The 25,146-nt window shown below is 47.4% G+C and overlaps 3 protein-coding genes and 2 pseudogenes across 3 annotated transcripts; 2 read left to right on the forward strand and 3 right to left on the reverse strand.

Moving 5' to 3' along the window:
• Positions 1-3,668: 3,668 nt before the first annotated feature.
• Positions 3,669-4,968, reverse strand: LOC147008606 (histone H4). The gene has a single exon (XM_085863612.1). It carries the CDS (start codon positions 4,929-4,931, stop codon positions 4,620-4,622), a length of 312 nt encoding a protein of 103 aa, XP_085719738.1. The 5' UTR covers positions 4,932-4,968; the 3' UTR covers positions 3,669-4,619.
• Positions 4,969-13,014: 8,046 nt separating this feature from the next.
• Positions 13,015-14,079, forward strand: LOC147008607 (histone H1t-like). Its single transcript, XM_085863641.1, has one exon. It carries the CDS (start codon positions 13,093-13,095, stop codon positions 13,726-13,728), a length of 636 nt encoding a protein of 211 aa, XP_085719767.1. The 5' UTR covers positions 13,015-13,092; the 3' UTR covers positions 13,729-14,079.
• Positions 14,080-14,893: 814 nt separating this feature from the next.
• LOC147008608 (histone H3) lies at positions 14,894-15,960 on the reverse strand. The gene has a single exon (XM_085863648.1). The coding sequence runs from the start codon at positions 15,923-15,925 to the stop codon at positions 15,515-15,517; it is 411 nt and encodes a 136-aa protein (XP_085719774.1). The 5' UTR covers positions 15,926-15,960; the 3' UTR covers positions 14,894-15,514.
• Positions 15,961-20,769: 4,809 nt separating this feature from the next.
• LOC147008609 (histone H2AX-like) lies at positions 20,770-24,596 on the reverse strand (annotated as a pseudogene).
• Positions 24,324-25,013, forward strand: LOC147008610 (histone H2B 1/2-like; annotated as a pseudogene).
• The last annotated feature ends 133 nt before the right edge of the window (positions 25,014-25,146 follow it).

The following is a 25,146-nucleotide window of genomic DNA, read 5'->3' on the forward strand; positions in this document are numbered from 1 at the left end:
CAGCGGGATATTCTTCTTCCTCCAGTCGCTGATCCACAGGGCCAATGCAGACTCCATCCTTACAATGGCCTAATTGCGGGACGTTACCACCCTCTCCACAGTCTTGATAAAAGACACTGTTGCTGTCGTCCTGATATTCTTTTCATCCTTCTTAATGTACCGGACCGAAGATTCATTGATGCCGTGATGGTGGCCTACAGCAGCGAAGCTTCTCCCTTGCTTTAACATGTCGAGAAGTTGCACTTTTTCTTCGATGCTTAGCATCTTCCTCTGCCGCTTAGGTTATGCCAGATACCTGAGAAGGTGCAGAACGTTTGGGCGGCATTGTAGGGGTTGAAATAAATTAAAAACTTTCACGGATAATTCACACAAACACAACACCGCAGAGTAACACGACGAGTAGCGATCACACGTCCATGTGAAATGGACAAGGCGAGATGCTGAATGCATGTTATGCGCGGGAGATGCAGAGAATGATGCTGCGGTCGCTGAGCCAATCAGAACCCAGGATACAGAACACCATGCTCTGGTTGGTCGCCTCCCATCCATCAGCCAATAGCGTGCCGTGTACGATCTCACGTGGGTAAACTAGCGCAAGTGGAAGCGGCCGCATCTGCGTTTTCTATACGCACGACTCTTTGTCTACTCTTCTATTATACACTATGTACAGTATTTTATTTCTTGTAATCAGTTTTAATTATTTTTTTGTTTTTTTTTAGGTTTTTTATTTTTTTAGGATAGAAAATGCTTATTTTACCATAAAAAGATAATTAAAATAATAAATATATAAAATACATTTATACCGCAAAATCCTGTGATGTAGCGAAAAATCCGCGCAATAAAATTAGATATGTAAGAGTTAAAAATCCGCGATACAGTGAGACCGCGAAAGGTGAACCGCGATATGGCGAGGGATGACTGTAGTGCTCTTCGAGTATTACAACTTTCATCATTTACGTTTTTCCCGATTCCCGCCAGTTTGCCCGTGGCGTCCCCTCGAAGGTCAAAAAATAAAAAGGCGAACCGTGTACATCGCTCGTGAACCATCGCCGTCTCTAGACTTGTTTAAGCCTGTATCTCACTGGGCTGCGACAGCTCGCAACTAGTTGGAGACACAAAATTGCGATAAAATAGCGATAATTTTCACTTGGAATCACGCTAAATTTATTCTTGCATATGTCTCACGAATATCTCACATTTGCGTATGTCTCACGTCATTGAGAACAAATTGCGATATAATTACGAAACTCTCAGGGGTCCCAGGACTGATTATCATTTTTTTCTCCAATCAGTCACAATTTACTTTCATAGGTCGCCAATCCCTCACAAAGTTGTCTCACATTTGCCGCACCTTTTGACTCACGGAAACTAAATTGAGAAGGGTTCGAGAGACAGGTTCGAGACAACCGCGACGACTATGCGACTATTTTGAGAGAAAATTTGTCGCACGAATGTTTTGACCATGTTCAAAATTCAAGCGACACCAGAGAGACGTCCTGCGACTCACGCGAGGAAATTGAGAACCACCGCGAACGTTTCGAGACATTTTGGAGAATCCCTTTCGCATTTTGTCGCGAGCTGTCGCAGCCCAGTGAGATACAGGCTTAACTTTACAATGGATGAAGCTCAACACGAGCTGAGTCTAAGGCCTGGAGGGGACGTAAACAAAGGGTCTTTGTGCTACGTGACCCAATGTATAGCAACAATGGCGCAACAAGAAATGAAACGTCCCGTTTGGCCTTGACACAGGTCGTGACTTCCAGTCTTTATGGCCCCAAAACAAGCAACACAGTCGGTGGAAAATCCAGGCTCACGGACAAAGCGGCAGGGAAGTCGTGGTGTTGGTCTGGAGGCGGAACGCAGCTTGGTGTTGGTTTGGAGGGGGAACGCAGCTTGGTGTTGGTCTGGAGGCGGAACGCAGCTTGGTGTTGGTCTGGAGGGGGAACGCAGCTTGGTGTTGGTTTGGAGGCGGAACGCAACTTGGTGTTGGTCTGGAGGCGGAACGCAGCTTGGTGTTGGTCTGGAGGGGGAACGCAGCTTGGTGTTGGTCTGGAGGCGGAACGCAGCTTGGTGTTGGTTTGGAGGCGGAACGCAGCTTGGTGTTGGTCTGGAGGGGGAACGCAGCTTGGTGTTGGTCTGGAGGCGGAACGCAGCTTGGTGTTGGTCTGGAGGCGGAACGCAGCTTGGTGTTGGTCTGGAGGCGGAACGCAGCTTGGTGTTGGTCTGGAGGGGGAACGCAGCTTGGTGTTGGTTTGGAGGGGGAACGCAGCTTGGTGTTGGTTTGGAGGCGGAACGCAACTTGGTGTTGGTTTGGAGGCGGAACGCAGCTTGGTGTTGGTTTGGAGACGGAACGCAGCTTGGTGTTGGTCTGGAGGCGGAACGCAGCTTGGTGTTGGTTTGGAGGCAGAACGCAGCTTGGTGTTGGTTTGGAGGCAGAACGCAGCTTGGTGTTGGTCTGGAGGGGGAACGCAGCTTGGTGTTGGTTTGGAGGCGGAACGCAACTTGGTGTTGGTTTGGAGGCGGAACGCAGCTTGGTGTTGGTTTGGAGGCGGAACGCAACTTGGTGTTGGTCTGGAGGCGGAACGCAGCTTGGTGTTGGTCTGGAGGCGGAACGCAGCTTGGTGTTGGTCTGGAGGCGGAACGCAGCTTGGTGTTGGTCTGGAGGCGGAACGCAGCTTGGTGTTGGTTTGGAGGCGGAACGCAGCTTGGTGTTGGTCTGGAGGCGGAACGCAGCTTGGTGTTGGTCTGGAGGCGGAACGCAGCTTGGTGTTGGTCTGGAGGCGGAACGCAACTTGGTGTTGGTTTGGAGGCGGAACGCAACTTGGTGTTGGTTTGGAGGCGGAACGCAACTTGGTGTTGGTTTGGAGGCGGAACGCAACTTGGTGTTGGTTTGGAGGCGGAACGCAGCTTGGTGTTGGTTTGGAGGCGGAACGCAGCTTGGTGTTGGTCTGGAGGGGGAACGCAGCTTGGTGTTGGTCTGGAGGCGGAACGCAGCTTGGTGTTGGTCTGGAGGCGGAACGCAGCTTGGTGTTGGTTTGGAGACGGAACGCAGCTTGGTGTTGGTCTGGAGGGGGAACGCAGCTTGGTGTTGGTCTGGAGGCGGAACGCAGCTTGGTGTTGGTCTGGAGGCGGAACGCAGCTTGGTGTTGGTCTGGAGGGGGAACGCAGCTTGGTGTTGGTTTGGAGGCGGAACGCAGCTTGGTGTTGGTTTGGAGGCGGAACGCAACTTGGTGTTGGTTTGGAGGCGGAACGCAGCTTGGTGTTGGTTTGGAGGCGGAACGCAGCTTGGTGTTGGTTTGGAGGCGGAACGCAGCTTGGTGTTGGTTTGGAGGCGGAACGCAGCTTGGTGTTGGTCTGGAGGGGGAACGCAGCTTGGTGTTGGTCTGGAGGGGGAACGCAGCTTGGTGTTGGTCTGGAGGCGGAACGCAGCTTGGTGTTGGTCTGGAGGGGGAACGCAGCTTGGTGTTGGTCTGGAGGGGGAACGCAGCTTGGTGTTGGTTTGGAGGGGGAACGCAGCTTGGTGTTGGTCTGGAGGGGGAACGCAGCTTGGTGTTGGTCTGGAGGGGGAACGCAGCTTGGTGTTGGTTTGGAGGCAGAACGCAGCTTGGTGTTGGTCTGGCAAGGATGTCAACCATTTGGTCACAGTAAACAACGCCCCAGAGACGACCGAAGACTTTTTGAACAGTCGAGACTGCTGTTAATCTCAGTTCCGAGCAGTTTAAATTTAAATTCCACTGTTTAAATTATTTAACAAATCAAATAAAGTTACGAACACCGCCCGGAAAGTCCTGAAATTATGTAAATTAAATGAATTCATCGAAATTGAGCACAAACAGCAGAATTGAGCTGAATATCAGTTCTGAATGTAAAAAGAAGTGTCCGGACGTCGCCGGGCGGTGTTGAGTTTGACCCCAACCATTGGATGTGACGAGAGTAACTCTTGATCTCGTCTATTTCATAAAATCCTTCATCTCATCCGATGATGTGACGTCCTGTAATTTAAATAAACCTGTGGTGAGGTGTGACTTGTTTTATTGGTGGTTTATCTTTCGGTTCCTCTTCAGGTGCAAAGTGGAAACATCATGGTCCGTGGTCGGGGTCGTGGAAAGGGTCCAGTTCATTATCCGCAACGATGAGGAGTTGAACAACTGGGTGGGCAGCGTGACAATCGTGTAAGGTGGTGTCCTGTCCAACATCCAGGTCGTGCACGATGTTTCGTCCTTCCTTTACACTAGATCTCCTCACTCCGAACACACATTTATGAGTCGTGAACTGTACACATGCAGTATGGACATCCCTTCAATGTATGAACCCCACAGTATTCAATAATGAAGCCGTGGCGACATTTATTAAAACCATCCTAAACCCTCGTCCCATGGAGACACTGCCAGTCCGTGTCTTGTCCATCAAAACTCCCTCTCCGTGTCTCCATTTATTCCCGTCTTTGTTTGAAACAAACCAAAGTTCTTCACAAATCATATTTCCATCCGATCCATGCATATAAAGGTATTCACTGGTTGTGAGTTGTGTGAAAGGTCGATTACACTTTCAAGAAAGATGTGGTGGCTCTGAAAAGAGCCGTTGGTTGTGGATAATGACGAACACCACCCCCAGGATGTTTAACCACCGAAACCGTAGAGTGTACGGCCCTGGCGCTTCAGGGCGTACACCACGTCCATGGCGGTGACGGTCTTCCGCTTGGCATGCTCCGTGTAGGTAACGGCGTCACGGATAACATTCTCCAGGAAGACCTTGAGAACTCCGCGGGTTTCCTCGTAGATGAGACCCGAGATACGTTTCACACCACCACGACGGGCAAGACGACGGATAGCCGGCTTTGTGATTCCCTGGATGTTATCACGGAGAACCTTGCGATGACGTTTCGCGCCTCCTTTTCCGAGACCCTTTCCTCCTTTACCCCGTCCAGACATGGCGAGAACGTTTCAACCCAAAGCGGAATGAATCAAACAACGAACCTTCACGTGTTTATATGGTAAGAGAACCGAGGGTTTCTATTGGTGGAGAGCTCGATATCACCATTTGACCTTTGACCTTTAACCTTTACCTCCAACATTTAATTATTTTCTCTGGAACATGGGGTGGATGCACACGAATGCTCTTCGTAAACTTTCACCTTTCACCTCTCCTTCCGCGCTCTTCGTCCTTACACTTTGTGTGAAACTCTCACTCTCCCGGTGTAAAGATTTCAAGCTACCCCGCTCCCCCTCCCCCCCCTTTCAACTTTCCTCCTGGTAATCTGAAATCGATTTCATCCTTCCCCCTACGATTTCAGATCATCTCCCTCAAAACATTGATTTATGTAAGTTTATTTTCCAAAAATAGTAATTTAATTGATATTGAAAACTCATTGAGGGAAAAACCATTGACCACGTGACAGCCTTGAAAGAGTTTGCAATGAATTTCGATTTTATTATGAATGATTTTATTTTAATATTGTTATTAATTGAAATCAGTATTTCTCATACAGATATCGTTTTTGCCATATTTTTATGAAATCCTTCTTCGATATAGTTGATCGAAATAAACATACTGGTATATCTTTTTAACCAACTCAGACTATACTTACAATTATGGTAACAACGCAATAAAATCAATCTATAAGAAAGGCAATGAAAACAGCTTATTTTTAATTCACAATTTAGTTGTGGTGGTGGTGGTCGTATGGCAGCGAAGCTACCGGGGTAGCTATCATTTCTTGAAGCGTGACTGTGTCGCTGATGCAGTGCCCCCTACCAGCACACACACTGGAACTGGTACTCGTTTCACCGACCTCGGAAGGATGACGGGCTGAGTCAACCCCCTGGTGTTGGCTCAGTGGTTAGGGTGGTGGCTTGGGATCCGAGGGTCCTGAGTTCAAGCCCCGTCGGCCCCTGAGTTCAAGCCCCTTTGGTTTCATGCTGTGGAAACCAAAGCATTTCGGATCATTGGCATCTCCCGCGATGAGGCTGAGTCTTTGTGCCTCTCACTCTCTCACCACAGGCTGGTCGGTGGTCTTTCTGTCTTCCACGGTCTCCTCTCCAGTCTCGCCCCCCTTGCGCTGTCTGCGATTTGTCGCCACCATATTTCCGCAGGGCGCTCAAGGTCCACCAATAACCCCCTTCTGGTAAAACTACCAAAATCACGAATCACGAATCACCTTCACTCTTTCATTCCTCTTTTTCCCACTTTTGGAATAAACTCCCTCACTCTGTTCAATCCCATTCTTCCCTCCAGGCCTTCAAAACAGCTGTTCACCATCACCTCTTATCATCCCCCCCATCCAAATCCCCGATCTTTTCTACCCCGTTAATCCACCCAAAACCCACCTCCTTCAAATTTCCTGCTTTCCTTCCTGATCTGCTGCTCTTCCTTCGCTCCAATTGGTTCTTCTGACCACGTCCTTGTTAAAGTGGACATCTCTCTGGCTGTCATCAGAGAACCACCTCACCGCCGTCGAGTCTGGCATTTCACTCAAGCCGACTGGCAGGGTCTCCGAGCAGCCATCAAACTTACAGACTGGTCTCCTATCACTACTTTCTCAAACATCAACTCATCCTGGGAATTCTTTCAAAGAAACTTGCTCTCCCTCATGCACAGATTTATCCCCTCTCGTGTTCAGTTGTCTTACCCTTCCTCCCGCCCTTGGTTTACTGAAGCTTGTGGTGAGGCAGTTGTCCTGAAACAACTTGCCTTTGCCTCATGGAAAGCAAACCCAACTGAGGGCAATCTCAGTTCTTTCCACAAAGCTCGGAACAAGTGTGTATCTACCCTCAGGAGAGCCAGAAAACAACATCTTTCTCATCTCAAGTCTGAACTCTCAAACCTCTCTCCCTCCTCAAAATCCTGGTGGCGTTTAATCAAATCTGTTTCTGGTGTATGTTCCCCCTCCATCCCCTCCCTTACCTCAAATGGCCGCACTGCTGATTCCACACGTGATAAAGCTGAATGTCTAAACTCGGTGTTTGCAGCTAAATCTTGTGTCCCAAACCCATCACTATCTCTACCCACTTTACCCAGTCGCACCCAACTGTCCCTGGACTCTGTATCCTTTTCTCCTGACAAGGTGGAGAGCTTGCTTTCAAACCTCGAGTCAGATTCTGCAACCGGTCCAGACGGCATCAGCCCACGTGTCCTCAAAGCCTGCTCTTCTGCTCTTGCTCACCCTCTCTCTGTTCTATTCACCCTCTCATTTTCCCAAGGTCATCTGCCATCTGCTTGGAAATCTGCTAACATCACTGCCCTGCATAAAAAAGGTGCAAAAACAGATCCCTATAACTACAGACCAATCAGCCTTCTCCCAATCATCAGCAAGGTTATGGAATCCATCATTGCTTCAGACATGAAATCCTTCCTCTTCTCCAATGGCTTGATTTCCAATCATCAATTTGGTTTCAGACCAGGTCACTCTACCCTGGATATGCTGCTACTGCTCTCCCATCAATGGATGGAGGTCCTCAATGCCAGACAGGAAATCCGAGCCGTATCCCTGGACATATCACGTGCTTTTGACACAGTCTGGCACCCTGCCCTACTCACCAAACTCTCTTCCCATGGTATTCAAGGCCATCTCCACTCATGGCTCGCAGACTTCCTCTCCTGTCGCAGTAAACGTGTGGCCCTAAACGGAGTTCTTTCATCCCCTCTTCCTGTGCAGGCTGGAGTTCCTCAAGGTAGCGTTCTGGGCCCCGTTCTTTTTCTGGTTTTCATCAATGATCTCTCGGACTCTCTGGAAAATCCTCTATTTCTCTTTGCCGACGACTCCACCCTCTGCCGTACCATCTGTCATCCCTCAGACCGGCAAGCAGCAGCTTCTTCGCTCACTGCAGATCTGGATAAAATCACAAACTGGTCCAACACGTGGAACATGTCTTTCAATCCACACAAATCTCACACTCTCACTATGTCTCTTCGAAAGGACCGTTTACAAAACCCCCCCATCCACTTTCTCAACAATCCTCTGGAAGAAGTCTTTTCTTTCAAGCTTCTGGGTCTCACTATCTGCCATGACCTTTCCTGGGAAAGTCACATTTCCAACCTTGCCTCAAAAGCCAGTCGCCGACTGGGAATCCTCCGTCGTGCAAAGTCCTTCCTCGGCCCTCTTGAGCTCCTGACTACTTACAAAGCTTTTGTCCGTAGCCTGATGGAGTACTGCTCTCCCCTCTGGGCTGGTGCTCCTGCCTCCCACCTTTCTCGACTTCACGCTGTCGAAACCAGGGCTTTTAAGATCATTGGCATCTCCCGCAATGAAGCTGAGTCTTTGGGCCTCTCACTCAATCACCGCAGGTTGGTCGGTGGTCTTTCTGTCTTCTACCGACTCCTCTCCAGCCTTGCCCCCCTGCTCTCTCTGCGATTTGTCCCAACCACATTTCCACAGGGCGCTCAAGGTCCGCCAACAACCCCCTTCTGGTAAAACTACCAAAATCACGAATCACTGCTCATCTTCACTCTTTCATTCCTCTTTTTCCCGCCTTTGGAATAAACTTCCTCACTCTATTCTTTCCCATTCTTCCCTCCAGGCTTTCAAAACAGCTGTTCACCACCACCTCTTATCTTCCCCCATCCAAATCCTCGATCTTTTCTACCCCCGATAATCCACCCAAGCCCACTTCCTTCAATTCTCCTGCTTTCCTTCCTGAAAGTCCCTGTAATGTCCATCTTCTCCTCGCCATGTTCCCCGTCCCATCCCCATCCCTCTCCCTTCCACAGTTCACCTGTGTCTGTTCCCCAATGTTTTGTCCCTTCCACTCCCACCCCTCTTGTCTCATGCCTCCTTGCTGTGAGTTGTGTGTTAGCTCTCATACGAGCCTCGACCAAGGTATACAAAAAAAAAAAAAAAAAAAAGACCCTGTAATGTCCATCTTGTATTCCCCATGTTCCCCGCCCCATCCCTCTCCCTTCCACAGATCTCCTAATGTCTTTGTTCCCCAATGTTTTGTCCTTCCCACACCCACCCCTCTTGTCTCATGCCCCCCTTGCTGTACGTTGTGTGTTAGCCCTCACACGAGCCTCGACAAGGTCTCCACGAATAAGGACAAAATTAAAATGTTGAGGATTCTGTATGTGTCAAGATGAGAGATTGTAAAAACAGTAAGATACTGGTGTGATGCTTTTGTGAGGCTCCAGGTGTGAAGGAAGAGGAGGAAGGAGGAGTGCATGAATAATTCAAAAGGACATGTGAAAGGGAAGAGTATTGATTGTGGGGGATTTTTACTTGCCAGGGATAGATTGGGCAGAAAAACAGGGAAAGAGCAGAGCAGATGAGGATTTCCTAGTTTTAGTCCAGGATTGCTTTTAAACCCAGTTTGCAGATAAGCCCATGAGGGGGAGTGGTGTTAGGCCTCATTTTAAGTGACGATTCCAATATGGTAGAGGAGGTGGAGGAGGAGGAGGATATTGGGACCATACTCTGTGCAGAGCGTTGGTGCTGCTTAAGCAGTCCACTTGGCTATTGGGAACAATGCTGGATGGGTCGCCACTCCGACAGAGTACACCAGCATACTAGCACTTATTTTGCTGACCTCGGAAGGATGACAGGCCAGGAGGTGGAGGTTCGGGACCATTTCGAAATAAGTGACCATAACAGTGTGTGTGCAAAAATTCTATTAAGGGTTAGAGTTCAGGATAGTAGGGTAGGGCTATAAGATTTCAGGAAGGCAAATTTTGAGGGTATGAGGAGAGAGTTGGGTGATGTAGATTGGGAGACTCGAACAACAGGAAAATCAGCATCAGGGAAATGGGAAACCATTAAGGACCAAATGTGTAGAGTGCAGAGTAAGTACATTCCAATGAGGGTGTAAAACTAGAAGCAGAAAGAGACCAGAGTGGTTGAGTAGTGAGATAAGGAATGCTATTTAGGAGAAGCAAAAGGCATTTACTAGGTTTAAAATATCAGGACTGGAGTTAGATTTATATCACGATCGGAGTAAACAGAGGTAAGTTAACAAAATAACTCGGCAAGCCAAAATAGAGGATGAGAAGGACATGGCTAAGATTATTAAACATAATAGAAAGGCTTTCTTTAAGTATGTCAGGGGAAAGAACAGGTTCGGACCAGTGTGGGCCGATTGAGGAATAGCATCGGGAGAGTGGTTAGTGATGACAGTGAGATGGCAGGCTTATTAAACAGGTTTTTTCTTCAACTTTTACACAAGAACAGACAGGAGAATTGCCAAGAGCTGAGAGTATCGATCGAGGATGTGAGGAAGGGCTTTTACAGAAGATCCAGGTTGGAGTGAAGGAAGTAAGGGAATAGTTCAGGAATCTAAGAGAAGATAAGGCTCCGGGTCCAAATAATATCCACCCGAGAGTATTGATGGAGGTGGCTGAGCAGGTAAGTGAGATGTTAACGGATATTTTCAATAGTTCCCTGGAGTCAGAACAGGTACTGGAGTATTGGAGAGTATCAAATGCAACACCACGATTTAAGAAAGGATCCAGAGAAGAATTGTGAAACTCGAGACCTGTTAGTTTGATATCATTTGTGGGGAAGATGTTGGAGACATTAATTGAGGACCAGATGAGGAACCATTTAAACAAATACAAACTAATTAAAGGTAGTCAACATGGGTTTACCAAAGGTAGTTCCTGTTTAACAAATCTTTTAGAGTTCTATGAAGCAGTGTCTGATTAAGTGGATGATGGAAAGGCAGTGGACATAGTTTTTCTTGACTTTAAGAAGGCATTTGATAAGGTACCACATCAGAGGTTGTTAGCCAAAGTGAGGGTTTGTGGAGTGGCTGGTCAGGTAGCTAACTGGATTGTAAACTGGTTTCGTGGTAGGAAGCCAAGAGTGGCTGTGAGTGGGAGGATGTCTTGCTGGGAGGATGTAAGTAGCGGGGTACCTCAGGGATCAGTACTCGGACGATTACCATTCAATATTTACATCAACGATTTGGATAATGTGGTAAAGAGCAAGATTTCCAAATTTGCAGATGACACAAAGCTTAGAGGTAAGGTGGATAGCAGAGGGGGTGGTGATCAGATACAGGATAGTAATGATACTTGCGAAGATTGAGCAAAACATTGGCAGATGAATTGAACCTGAGCAAGTGTAAGGTGTTGGGGATGGGAAAGAACAATGAAAATAGAGATTACAAGACCCAAGGAGTAATTTTGGAGCGTGTCACACAGGAGAAGGATCTGGGGGTGGTAATAAATATGGGAGGTAAGCGGGCAGCACACTATCCATGCAACTAGTGGTAAAGCAAATAGGGTTTTCGGTTTTATTCAGAGGGGCATCATTTATAAATCAAAAGAGGTGGTGTTAACATTGTACAGGAATTTATTGAGGCCACATCGAGAATATTGTGTGCAGTTTTGGTCACAACATTTCTGGAAGGACATATATGCCATAGAGAGGGTTCAGCACAGGGCGACGAGATTGATTCTGGGCCGAGCTCGTCTCAGCTATGAGTGGCTGAAGGAGACAGCGCTTTATACACTAGAAAGGAGGCGGTTACGTGGAGATATGATGGAGATGTTTAAGATAATGAAAGGAGGAGATAAAATAAGGGCATATTAATTATTCAGCAGAGTCGACAGTGAAAGGACCAGGGGCCAGCACCAGAGAGTAAAGAAGAGGAGAGTTAAGATGGTTGTAAGGCAGGGGACTTTCACTCAGAGAGTAGTTAATGCATGGAAGGGCCTCCCTGGAAAGGTAGTGGCAGCAGAAAAAGTAGATAAGTTTAAATTAGAATCAGATAGGTACCTGGAAGTTATGGAGATAGGTGTATAGGGATGTTGATAAGACTTTAAGGAAGTTTGAGCATTGATGGGTGATAGTGTACGGAGTGCTGTTGGTGGGGGGTCTTGTCAAGGGGGGTTGTGTGGTTGATATGTGTTTTTCACCAAGCCCATGCCCCTTCCTTGAGGGGAATAAGAAAAAAAAACACAACTACAAAAAAATAAACCAAACAAACAAACCAAAATTTTATATTTCATGAATTAAAAACATTTCTTTGCATTTTCTTCCTCGGATCTTGTGTGGATAAATTAGTATGGTGTTCATGCAGGCATGATGGGCTCAATGGCTTCCACCTGTATCCCATTTCCTTGCATTTCCTTGGATTATCACTCCGGTTCATTTAAACACAAGGTAATTCGATACAGGAGGAGGCCATTCGGGCCATCATGTCTGCGCTCCATCAACACCAGACCAATTCATCTGAAAAAGAAAATGCAAAAAACTATTTTTTATCGTTTGTTTCTTTCTGGGAAGGGGGGGGGGAGTGGGCGAAGGCACTTCTTGCACACATTCACCCATCAAGCGACCGAAATGTAAGGTCAACTTCCCTCGACCCCTCCATCTCCAAAACTTCCTGGTACCGATCCAATTTCAAATCAAACTTATCGACTGTTTCCGTGACCACAACCTTTCCTCTGTCTTACTGGCGTCCAAACTCTCCTAAACTTGGGGAAGACCTTTGAAGTTGCTGCATCCTTGCACCTACCTTGGACGCCAGCATTGTTCATCACCGCGTGCTGTTGGTAACCAAGTATTTTGACATTCGTGCTGGTCCATGACAACATGACCTCGACTCGAGCCTCGGAAAAGCGGTGTTTTTCTTGTTTGTTTGAATGTCTTGCAAAGGTGACCACAGACAGGTGGACATTTTACCTTGAACTTTATGACGTTTAAGTCATATCAAGGAAGGTATTTTCCCTCGTGAAAATCACAGCTTGAGTGAAGAAACGTCATGGTCGAAGCCCGAGAACGTGTCCGAGTAAGCAATGTAGTGTCAAGCAGATCTTCGATTTGCCGTGTCGGTCCGTGTAACACGGCAAAAGGTCCAGAGAATTGAAAAAGTACTTCTCGCCGTTTGCCAGCATGTACTTGTACCTGAAACGGTTGTGAACATTGTGTATGGAATTATCATTCATGTGAATTACAGAGCTCAAAGTGACGGAAGAAACACAAACGGATCCGGGGAAACGCCTCTCATGGTTTTCCGAGCGCTGACGGTGATTTCTACCACGTCCGCTCCTCCACGCCGTCACTATAACAGGGGCGGCAGGGGGAGTCCACACACTACTTGGGCGATATTCTCGTGATATTTGGATCTTCTTCTTCCGTCATATTGTTATTCCTGCGAAATGCCGGAGACTGTTCCACTTTCGACTGAAGCTTTGCCCTCGCCTTCCAAGCGAGCCAAGACTAAAACTGGCTCTTCGAGGACGACAAAGAAGCCTGACGGCACCCTATCGGACAAGATCCTCAAGGTGGTGGGATCGAGCATGGACAGAAAAGGTCTGTCCCTGATCGCTTTGAAAAAAGCGCTGGCAGCAGATGGCTACGATATCCATCGGAAGGCCGTACATATCAATTCGGCTGTGAGGAGGCTCATTGCAAGTCGAAAGCTTGTGCAGACCAAGGGAACTGGCGCTGCTGGCTCTTTCAAACTGAACAAGGACGAGAGTGCCCAAATGAAGAAGAGCACCAGTGTGAACAGCACCAGAGTGAAGAGCACCAGTTCCAGGAAAGTTGCAAAGACCCCAACCAAGACTAAAGCGGCCAAGAAAACAACCAAAAAGCCAGTTGTGAAGAGGACGGTGCGGAAGATATCTCCCAAGAAAGCCCAAAAATCTCCTGCCACCTCTTCAAAGCAATCCAGGAAGACATCTGTCAAGGTGAAGAAAAGTGTGAAGAAGGGCATGACCAAGGCATCAAAACCAAAGTCCAAGCCTGCAACGAAGGGGTTAAAGAAGAAGGCGACCCTCAAGAAGAAGTGAAGGGATGAGCAGAGAGTCGAGGTGAAGTGTCTCGAGTTCATCCTCGTTTCATTTTCTCAAAACCCACAAAGGCTCTTTTCAGAGCCACCCACAACGTTCACTTGAAAGGAGTTGATTCGATGGTTCATAAAATCACGAGTGGGGTATGCTGGCACACAACCTGCAACTATTCGGATGCATCCTCCGTGCACAGATAATTGATATAAGATTAATATATTTCATCAAGTGGTTTGTGTAAGAGATTTATATTCAAGAACACCGGGTTACAATTAATTGAAATCCAAGAGACAAATAAAACTGCAAATTCATTCATAATTTAATGAAACAATGAACAAAAAACATGGTGTCATGTCACCCAACACCCAATGTTAAATATGTAACATTCAAAGTGTGCTCTTTACTAGTACGTAATTAATAAATTACTAATTACTCGGAGTGCTTCGTAATTAGCAATATTTATACTCCATCAAAACTTCATACAGATCATAGGTCAGAAACATACAAATTGGAATCCTTTGTGATTGTTTACTTTACAATGGATGAAGCTCCTCAACACGAGCTGAGTCTAAGACCTGGAGGGTCCGTAACCAAAGGGTCTTTAGTCTATGTGACCCAATGCATAGCAACAATGGCCCAACAAGAAATGAAACATCCTGTTTGGCCTTGACACAGGTCGTGACTTCCGGTCTTTATGTCCCAAAAACAAGCAACACAGTCGGTGGCAAATCGAGGCTCACGGCCAAAGTGGCAGGGAAGTCGTGGTGTTGGTCTGGAGGAGGAACGAGGCTTGGTGTTGGTCTGGCAAAGATGTGAACCATTTGGTCACACGAAACAACGCCCAGAGACGACTGGTGCTGTTAATCTCAGTTCCGAGCCGTTTAAATTTAAATTCCACTGTTTAAATTATTTAACAAATTAAATAAAGTTACGAACTCCGCCCAGAAAGTCCTGAAATTAAATAAATTAAATGAATTCATCGGAATTGAGCACAAACAGCAGAATTGAGCTGAACGTCAGTTCTGAATGTGAAAAGAAGTGTCCGGACGTCGCCGGGCGGTGTTGAGTTTGACCCCAACCATTGGATGTAACGAGAGTAACTCTTGATCTCAAGTCTATTTCATAAAATCCTTCATCTCATCCGATGATGTGACGTCCTGTAATTTAAATAAACGTGTAGTGAGGTGTGACTTGTTTTATTTGTGGTTTATCTTTCGGTTCCTCTTCAGGTGCAAAGTGGAAACATCATGGTCCGTGGTCGGGGTCGTGGAAAGGGTCCAGTTCATCACCCACAGCAATGAGGAGTTGAACTGGGTGGGCAGCGTGACAATCGTGTAAGGTGGTGTCCTGTCCAACATCCAGGTCGTGCACGATGTTTTGTCCTTCCTTTACACTCGATCTCCTCACTCCGAACACACATTTATGAACCGTGCACTGTACACATACAGTATGTACATTCCTTCAATGTATAAACCCCACAGCATTCAAAAATTTAGCCCTGATGATATTTAATGGACCCATCGAAAACCCTTGTCCCGTGGAGACACTGCCAGTCCCAATGTATTGTCAATCAAAACTCCCTCTCCGTGTCTCCATTTATTCCCGTCTTTGTTAAAAACAAACCAAAGTTCTTCACAAATAATATTTCCATCCGATCCATGTACACAAAGGTATTCATTGGTTGTGAGTTGTGTGAAAGGTCGATTACACTTTCAAGAAAGGTGTGGTGGCTCTGAAAAGAGCCGTTGGTTGTGGTGGAGTCTGTGCCCACAGCTTTGAGACGAGCGGTTCAAGCTCGCTCTCCGCGGATACGTCGAGCCAGCTGGATGTCCTTGGGCATGATGGTGACACGCTTGGCGTGAATGGCGCACAAATTCGTGTCCTCAAACAGACCCACGAGGTAGGCCTCACTCGCCTCCTGCAGCGCCATCACCGCGGAACTCTGGAATCGCAAGTCAGTTTTGAAATCCTGTGCGATTTCACGGACGAGGCGCTGAAACGGCAGCTTGCGAATGAGCAGCTCGGTGGACTTTTGGTAGCGACGGATCTCACGCAGCGCCACAGTTCCGGGCCGGTAACGATGCGGTTTCTTCACACCACCTGTGGCTGGAGCGCTTTTCCGCGCCGCCTTGGTCGCCAACTGTTTTCGCGGCGCCTTTCCACCAGTCGATTTACGGGCGGTCTGCTTGGTTCGGGCCATGGCAAAAAACACCAACAAACTGGAAACGAAACGGCAGAAAATGAAGTGTGGTAATTTTAATCGGGCGGTTCGATTTTATTTGCGTCGTGAGACCTTGGACCGTTTGCCATTGGCTGACTCAAAACCATTCTCATTCGCTGAAGAATTAAGCCCCACCTACCGCTTCCACCATTGGTCGAAACTTCAATCTCAGCTCTCCATTGGCTGAAAGCCGAGCCCGATGTGATCCGATCCGCGAGGGAAAGCTCCGTCCGCCCTCCTTCGCTCGTTTCTCCCACCAATATCAACCCTGAGCCCCTTTCGGCCTGTTCACCGCGTCCATGAACGAAAAGAGCAAAAAGAACGTCCTTGCTGAATGTGTGTGTGTGTGCGTGTCTGTATGTGTGTATATGTGTGTCCGTGTGTATGTGTGTCTATATGTGTGTCCGTGTGTGTACGTGTGTATGTGTGTATATGTATGTCCGTGTGTGTGTGTGTGTGTGTGTGTGTGTGTGTGTGTGTGTATGTGTGTGTGTGTGTGTGTGTGTGTGTGTGTGTGTTTGTATGTGTGTGTGTATATGTGTGTGTGTATGTGTGTCTGTATGTATGTGTGTGTGTCTGTATGCGTGTGTGTGTGTGTGTGTGTGTGTGTGTCTGTATGTGTGTGTCTGTATGCGTGTGTGTGTGTGTGTGTGTGTATGTACGTGTATGCGTGTGTGTGTGTATGTACGTGTATGTGTGTGTGTGTGTGTGTGTGTGTGTGTGTGTGTGTGTGTGTGTGTGTGTATGTATGTGTATGTATGTATGTGTGCGTGTGTATGTGTTTGTGTATGCGTGTGTTTGTGTGTGTATGTACGTGTATGTGTCTGTGTGTGTATGTATGTATATGTATGTATGTGTATGTATGTATGTGTGCGTGTGTATGTGTTTGTGTATGTGTGTGTTTGTTATCTCCATTCGTGGGTTTCAGAAGATGAGAACCACTCAAAATCTTCATCTCTTTTTTTCGGGGAAGGATCACGATTCATGAACCAAATTGTGAAACTTCGTTCTCATCACCTCGTTCCAAGGGCTCCATCAAGATCTTCACTCCACGTCTGAGAGCCTCCGTTTGTATCTCGTTTGTGGTGATGTTCCCGTAATGATATTTACTTTATCCAGTTTAGTTGAATTTATTTTGTTGAATTTAGTCCAAAATCAATGGGAACTGAAACGTCCATCAACAATGATGACTTTTCCTTTTTGTGTTTGAGCACCATGTCCGGACGCAGTGCGTTGTTTGCAATGTCCACACTTGATGGGATCATCTTGTCATCCGTGATCACGACATGTTCATCATGAAGGATCGGATTTGGTTTGTGTTTCCATGATTGTTGTGGAATCGGAATGTTGAAATGTTTACAAATGTAGTTGTGGATTACTCCACAGACCCTGTTGTGTCTTCCTGTGTACAACTGTTCCGACATGAGTTTTTAACATCGCGAAAGGAGGTGACTGGTACTTTGTGTTTCCAAACCGTCATAAAGTTCAAGGTGAAATGTCCACCTGTCTGTGGTCACCTTTGCAAGACATTCAAACAAACAAGAAAAACACCGCTTTTCCTCGGCTCGTGTCGAGGTCATCTTGATCTTGTAACATCCGAGAAGTTCTAATTGAAATTGGATAGATACCTGGAAGTTTTGGAGATAGAGGGGTATAGGGAAGTGACAGAACATTTAAGTAGCTTGATGGGTGATTGTGTGCAAAATTGAACAAAACCAAATGAACAAAAAGTGCTGAGTGTTGCTGGTGGGGAGTCTCGTCAAGGGTTGTGTGGTTAATGATGTGTTTCTCACGCGAGAAACGCCTTCATCCACGAAGCCCCCCCCCTCCCAGGAAAGAAACAATGTGTACAAAAATGTTTTTTTACATGAATTGGTGTGGTGTTGATGTCGCGCAGGCATGATGGCCCAAATGGCCTCCTCCTCCTCCTCCCAAATGGCCATACATACACACAAACGAAAAGCACGTGCGCACAGTCTTTCTCCCAGAGAAAATAATTAAATGTTGGAGGCAAAGCGTAAAGGTTAAAGGGCAAATTGAAATGCCGAGCTCAACATGAAGGAATAAATGCGGCACGAATCATTTGTTACTTACAAAATCGAAGATTTTTCAAAGATATTGGTTCGTTGATTTTGATATTCTGTCGGCTCGTCTGTTTATTGCCTGCAAGTCCACAACTCCAAACCGATCATGAAACTTTTTCAAATTGTGTAGACAGTCTTCATTGAGAAACCGATTGATTTGAGGGCAAAGGTCAAAGGTGGTAGGTCTCAGGTCAAAATTCTAAAATCATCATTTTTTCATCTGATTGATTTGAAATTTCAGCAAGATTTGCACAGTACATCACTGAATTAGTAAACCAACTATTTTTGAGATCAGGTCAAAGGTCAACTCAAGGTCAAACCTCTAAAAGCATCAAATTTTTATCCCATGAACCTGAAAATTAAACAGCAATTGCAAAGTGCATCACTGAATTTGGAAACAACTATTTTTTGAGTTCAAAAGGTCATAGGTCAACTCAAGGTCAAAGTTCTAAAATCCTCAATTTTCATCCAAATGAAAAACAACAAGGAAATCCAACACAGGTGGAGGCCATTCAGCCCATCAAGCCTGCGCAAACACCACCCAACCCGAGATCCAAAGATAATGCTAAAAGAAAAACACAAAGAAACGTTTTTATGAATGAAAGAAAAAAATAATTGTTTTTTTTTCTTTTGTTGTATTTTTTTTTTCTTTTCTTCCCCTCGGAGAAGGAGCATGGGCTTGGTTAAAAACACACATCAACCAGACAACCTCCTTGAACAAGACCCCCACCAACAGCACTCCGCACACATGTACACAATCACCTATCAATGCTCAAACTACCTAAAAGTCCGACCACCATCCCCATACCCCTCCATCTCCATAACTTCCAGATACCTATCCAATTCTGATTTAAACTTATCTACTTTTTCTGCTGCGACTACCTTTCCAAGGAGACGATTCCATGCATTAACTAATCTCTGAGTGAAAGTCCCCTGCCTTACTACCGTCTTAACTCTTCTCTTCTTTACTCTCCGATGATGGCCCCTGGTACTTTCACTGTCTTCTCTGTTGAATAATTCGTCTGCACATATTTTATCTTTACCTTTCATTCTCTTAACCATCTCCATCACATCTCCTCGCAACCGCCTCCTTTATAGTGAATAAAGCCCTGTCTCCTTCAGCCACTCCTCATAGCTGAGTCTATCTAGGCCTGGAATCAATCTCGTAGCCCTGCACTGAACCCTCTCTATGGCATCTATGTCCTTCCGGAACTGTGGTGACCAGAACTGCACACAATATTCTAGATGTGGCCCTCACTAAATTCCTGTACAATGTTAACACCACCTCTTTTGATTTATAAATGATCCCCTCAGAATACAACATAAAACCCCATTTGCTTTACCTGAAGCTGCCTGACACTGTGCTGCCTGCTTACCTTCCATATCTATTGCCACCCCCAGATCCTTCTGTGTGACACGCTCCAAAATTACCCCTTGCATCCTGTAATCTCTATTTTCATTGTTCTTTCCCATCCCAAACACCTTACACTTGCTCAGGTTAAATTCCATCTGCCAGTCTTTTGCCCAATCAATACAGGTATCAATACTCTCTTGTATCTGTTCACCACCCCCTCTGCTATCCACCTTGCCTCCAAGCTTTGTGTCATCTGCAAATTTGTTAAGCTTACTCTTTACCCCATTATCCAAATCGTTGATGCAAATAATGAATAGTACTGGTCCTAGTACTGATCCCTGAGGTACCCCGCTACTTACACCCTCCCAGTAAGACATCCTCCCACTCACAGCCACTCTTTGCTTCCTATCACAAAACCAGTTTGCAATCCAATTAGCTACCTGACCAGCCATTTCACAAGCCCTCACTTTTGCTAACAACCTCCGATGTGGTACCTTATCAAATGCCTTCTTAATGTCTTGATATAATATGTCCACTGCCTTTCCAGCATCCACCCAATCAGACACTGCTTCATGGAACTCTAAAAGATTTCCTAAACAGGAACTACCTTTGGTAAACCCACGCTGATTACCTTTAATTAGTTTGTATTTGTTTAAATGGTTCCTCATCTGGTCCATAATTAATGTCTCCAAAACCTTCCCCACAACTGAAGTCAAACTAACAGGTCGAGAGTTTCCGAATTCTTCTGTGGATCCTTTCTTGAATTATAATTGTGTTACATTTGCTCCTCTCCAATCCTCTGGTACCTGTCCTGACTCCAGTGAGATTTTGAAAATATCCTTTTACATCTCGCTTACCTGCTCAGCCACCTCCATCAATACTCTTGGTTGCATTGTTGTGGGCCAGGGTTCAATGGCGATAAACGACCACGGGAGGGAGCAGTAGGGTCGTCTCCAACGAACACCCCGGAATTTAGGTCGTGACTCTCGGATAAGTCCGAAAGGTCACGGGTCCCTTAGCGGACCGTGGTCGCCAATATTTCGACGGCGTGGGATAGGGTTAATTGCCTAATTTCAATAAACATAAGTGCCTACGTCGTCTAACTAACGGGGAAAATCACACCCTCGACGATCCTCGAGCGGAACGGGCCGTTTACCGAGCCTGATCCGGGTGTAAACCGAGCGGGGATCACCAAGATCCGTCGGTCCAAATGAACAATTTACGGCAGAACGGCCTCCATAATTCCCAATACACACCGTGCTAAACCAATGAAAAAAATGAAAAAAAAAATTCCCACGCGGCAAAGCTATCGGGGGAATTCACACCCTCGACAGACCTCGAGCGGGACGAGCCGTTACCGTGCCTGAACCTTGTATAACCCGAGCGGATGGTTACCGAGGCCTGTCAGTCCAAATGAACAATTTACTGCCTCGCTATTTCTCAACACGCACCGTGCTAAGCCAATGAAAGAAATGACAGCGAACGAGCTGGGACATTCAACAATAGGGAATTTATTTACAATAATTGGGGGACGAGGGGAGCACGTAAGGGAAGAGTTATCTTGTTATAAAATAAATGGAAATTTATACACAAGCACTTATACAGGTGCTACTTAAAGGACTGGCCCGCACCAGACACACACCCCCAAAAAGAAATGGACCCCGTCGGGTCTTTATTGATATCCCCAGCTCGGAGGGAAGGTGAGCTGGAGGGAAGAAGCGAGCTTGGGCCTTTCTGCCTCGTGCGGCCCTTGACAATCCGGCTCGGCGGGACTCGAACCTGCAACTCGATGCTTTTGCAAGCACCGGGTATGGAGGGTAGCGTCTGGCTCCAGCATGCTCCTCCGGCAAGCGACGAGACAGCGAGCGCCATCAGACAAGACAGGCAAGCGATTCTCAGCGTGACAGACTCGCAGGCAGGTGATCCTCCGCGGGCCAGGCTCAAGGGAAAAAAAGGACCTCTTCCCGGACACCCGCGCTTTTCTTAACTCCCCCCTCCCCGACGCAACTCGACTCTGGATTGGCCGGTTCGTCTCAGGCGATCTGCTCGCCGTACATGAGTCGTCCGGGGGGCGTGGCGAGCATCCTCGCGGCCCGTCCCCCGTGAGAGGCATTCCTCCTTCTTCAGGAGACGTGCCTCCGCATTGCCTGGAACGCGGTGTACGTCGCTCGCACTTTGCCCATTGGATGAAGGCAACACGTCTTGCTCGACCCTGGAGCGGAGCCAATGCGTCGGTTGCCAATGGTACTCCACACACCTGCGCTCGGCACGTATGCGCATCAGAAAGGCTGATGGTGGAAGGAAGGGAGGATGCCATTGTTGTTGGTGTTGTTGTTGGGGAATATAAGAAACTAACTACAAAATAATTCACAGCGCACATACACTCAGTTCCAATGAGACATAGGGGAGGGATTCTAACTATACACATACTTATCGAAATAACTGATCTACGGGGACCTGAATGTTGAGTGCTCATGGCTGCCAGATTCGTAACAATAACTCCCCAACCGGCCCTGACGAGGCCGATTCTCCACCGACCGAGGGGGAAGTTTGCTGTTTAGGGTGCTCATGCACCGCCGCCCTTGTGCCCACCACGGACTCTGAGTTTGGTGGCGGGGGGGGGGGAGTTGACCTGCATGGGGTTGTCCTGGACCATGGATTCCTCTCACAATACTTCTAAACCCACCTGAGCCAGCTCATTTTGGCCCACCATGGTGCTTCCTGAGAACAATTTAAACGTCGTAATTTGGAGGGAACGGGTGGGGGGGGGGGTTGCTTGATCCGAATCACGTTAACTTCTCTACGGAGGCGGAGGGGCCGAATCCCACTCCTGACACCAATTTGTCGCCTCCCACTGAACACCCGGAATTTAGATCGTGACTCTCGCACAACTCCGAAAGGTCACGGGTCACTTAGAGGACCCTGGTCACCAATATTTTGACGGCATGAGGGAGGGTCCACTTGTCTAATTACAATTTACCAAAGTAATCACGCTGGTCAACTACCGGGGAAACCACACCCTCGGCCGACTTTGTCCGAATCGAGTCGCTATCACCGACTCGGATCCGGCATAACCGAGCGGAAGTTACCAAAGCCGCGCCGGACCAAATGAACAATTTGCCGGCCCGAACGGCCTTTCTATTTCTCAATATGCACCTTGCTAGGACAATGAAGGAAAGCACGAACAACGAACTGGAACATTTAACAGGGTTTATATATAGCAATAATCGGGGAGGGGAAGCACACAAAGAGCAGAGTTATCCGAATATGCAGGCAATTTACAATGTGCAAAGAAAAAAAAACAACTTCACAATTCTACTTACAGGACGGCGCCGCACGCACACACACACACACACACACACACACACACACACACACACACACACACACACACACACACACACACACACACACACACACACACACACACACACACACACACACACGGACCTCGTGGGTCTATTTTCGGCCTTTCAGCTCGGAGGGAAGACTAGCTGAGAGCAGGTACTCTATTCGGGTACCTCCCCGCCTCGTGTGTTTTCACCGGACCCGCACTTGTGGAGCTCGGAGTCTGTGACGGGAACGGGGATCCCAGCTCGAGTGCTCCAATGCAAACCACCACGGTGGGACTCGAACCCATGACCTCAAGTCCACGGCCCACGTCCCCGGCAGCTTGGCCGCCACCACCACGGGAATCCACTGCAAAGGGCCGCATACGCTCGAAACACGACCGCAAACCAAGCCAATTGCCACAATCACTCCAGAACGCACTCGTCCTGACCATCACACCCCTCTTCTTCAGGTGGGAGGGGTTTCTTTCCCTCGCCGCCTGATTGGACGGTCGGTTGTAAGGCGACTCGTGGCGGCCCTTCATTGGTCGGGCCGAACACTCCATCTGGCTAAGGCGGAGCCAGCCCTGAGATGACGAAACCTCCGCTCACGTCCGTGGTTCCGAACACGTGCGTAATGGCGACTGGGTTGAGTGTTGGTTGTGTCGTTGTTGTTGTTGATGATGAGGATGTAATAAACCTGACTTTAAAATAACTCGTAACGCACACACGAAATTTCCATTAGACAGAAGGAAGGATTCTAACTATAAATACATACTTATCGAAATAACTGATTTATGGGGACTCTGGCTGCTTGTGTGTACAAGGTTTCCAAATCCGTAACAGTATCACTGATGCTGATTTGGGAAAGTTTTAGGTGGCTCTGAAAAGCCGTTGTGGAGGAAGAGAGTGGAAGAGCTCTTGGTCCTTGTGGAAGGCCACACCGTTTACTTGCCCTGGCTCTTCTTTGGCAGCAGCACGGCCTGGACATTTGGCAGGATACCACCTTGCGATCGTAACGCCGCCCAGCAGTTTGTTCAACTCCTCATCGTTGCGGATGGCGAGCTGCAAATGACGTAGGATGATGCGACTTTTCTTGTTATCACGTGCTGCGTTGCCGGCGAGCTCCAGGATCTCGGCAGACAAGTACTCGAGCACAGCCGCCATATAGACGGGAGCGCCGGCACCGACACGTTCGGCGTAGTTTCCTTTGCGGAGAAGTCTGTGGACACGGCCCACGGGGAACTGCAGTCCGGCACGGCAAGAACGTGTCTTGGCCTTGGCCCGAGTCTTTGCACCACCCTTACCACGTCCAGACATGATGTTTTCACTTTACACCCGACGAGGAACCGAAAAATGAACCACAAATAAAACAAGAAGCGAATACTTCGATATCGCGCGGCTGGGGGCAGTAAAAGTCGAGGTTAAGAATAATGAAACAATTTTACAGTTATAAAATTTAAATGTAGACACGGTGAATTAGCATGCATGATGGGAAGAGTTGTGACGTTGGAAAAATTTCTATTTATAGCCCTCAGATCAAAGGGACGTACACGGCCATAAGTGTGACAGAAGACACAGGACAGAATAGCTAATAACATAACAGCGCGATGTCGACGCGCTGTAACAAGTCAGGACTGACTGCACGTTTAAATTACAGACTATCTAAGAAAGTACAGAGATGTCGGACTTTATGTAATGGAGCCGGATCAAACGTGGCACACGCCCACTCTGGTTTCATCCAATAGCAGAGAGTCTTGCTCGACCAATACCAGACTGCGTTCCGCCTCCAAGGCGATGTGATCCATTTATTTACATACCCACACCCCTTATAAGAGAAATTCGTTTGGTCGACCCAACGTTCGTCATTGTCTCAGCGATCATTTAAAATCGTTATTTTACCCTCTGCCGGTGATGCCTCCTCGGAACCTCCCAGGCAGCTCGAACCAAAGAAGGGATCGAAGAAAACCGCTTCCAAATTGACGAGAAAGTCAAACCGTAAACGCCGCCATCGCAAAATGGGAAAGCTTCGGTATTTACATCTACAAGGTTCTCAAACAAGTTCACCCCGACACGGTGTTTCTTACAAAGCGATTTGAATTCATTCGGAAACGACATGTTCGAGCGGATCTCGTCCGAGGCGTCTCGTCTGACACATTACAACAAGCGTTCCACGGGGACATCGCGGGACATCCAGACGGCAGTGCGCTTGGTCCTTCCCGGGGAGTTGGCCAAACACGCCCAAACACGCCGTGTCCGAAGGGACGAAGGCCGTGACCAAGTACACCGGCTCCAAGTGAGCTGCTCGGACTCGCACCATGTGGTTCTCGCACCACGTGGTTCTCCCACCACTTGGTTATAATCCCAAACCCCAAACGGCTCTTTTCAGCCATTCAAACGTTTCCTTAATGTAGTTCAACTTTAACTTCTCGT

The sequence above is a fragment of the Eptatretus burgeri genome, chromosome 18 (genome assembly GCF_056783735.1).
Source record: "Eptatretus burgeri isolate ZD-2024b chromosome 18, Ebu_testis_v1, whole genome shotgun sequence".
In the NCBI taxonomy this organism is placed as follows: Eukaryota; Metazoa; Chordata; class Myxini; order Myxiniformes; family Myxinidae; genus Eptatretus; species Eptatretus burgeri.

What these genes read in the sequence shown, in the direction of transcription:
- LOC147008606 (XM_085863612.1), bottom strand. Translation starts at nt 4,931, where the DNA reads ATGTCTGGACGGGGTAAAGGAGGAAAGGGTCTCGGAAAAGGAGGCGCG.
- LOC147008607 (XM_085863641.1), top strand. Translation starts at nt 13,093, where the DNA reads ATGCCGGAGACTGTTCCACTTTCGACTGAAGCTTTGCCCTCGCCTTCC.
- LOC147008608 (XM_085863648.1), bottom strand. Translation starts at nt 15,925, where the DNA reads ATGGCCCGAACCAAGCAGACCGCCCGTAAATCGACTGGTGGAAAGGCG.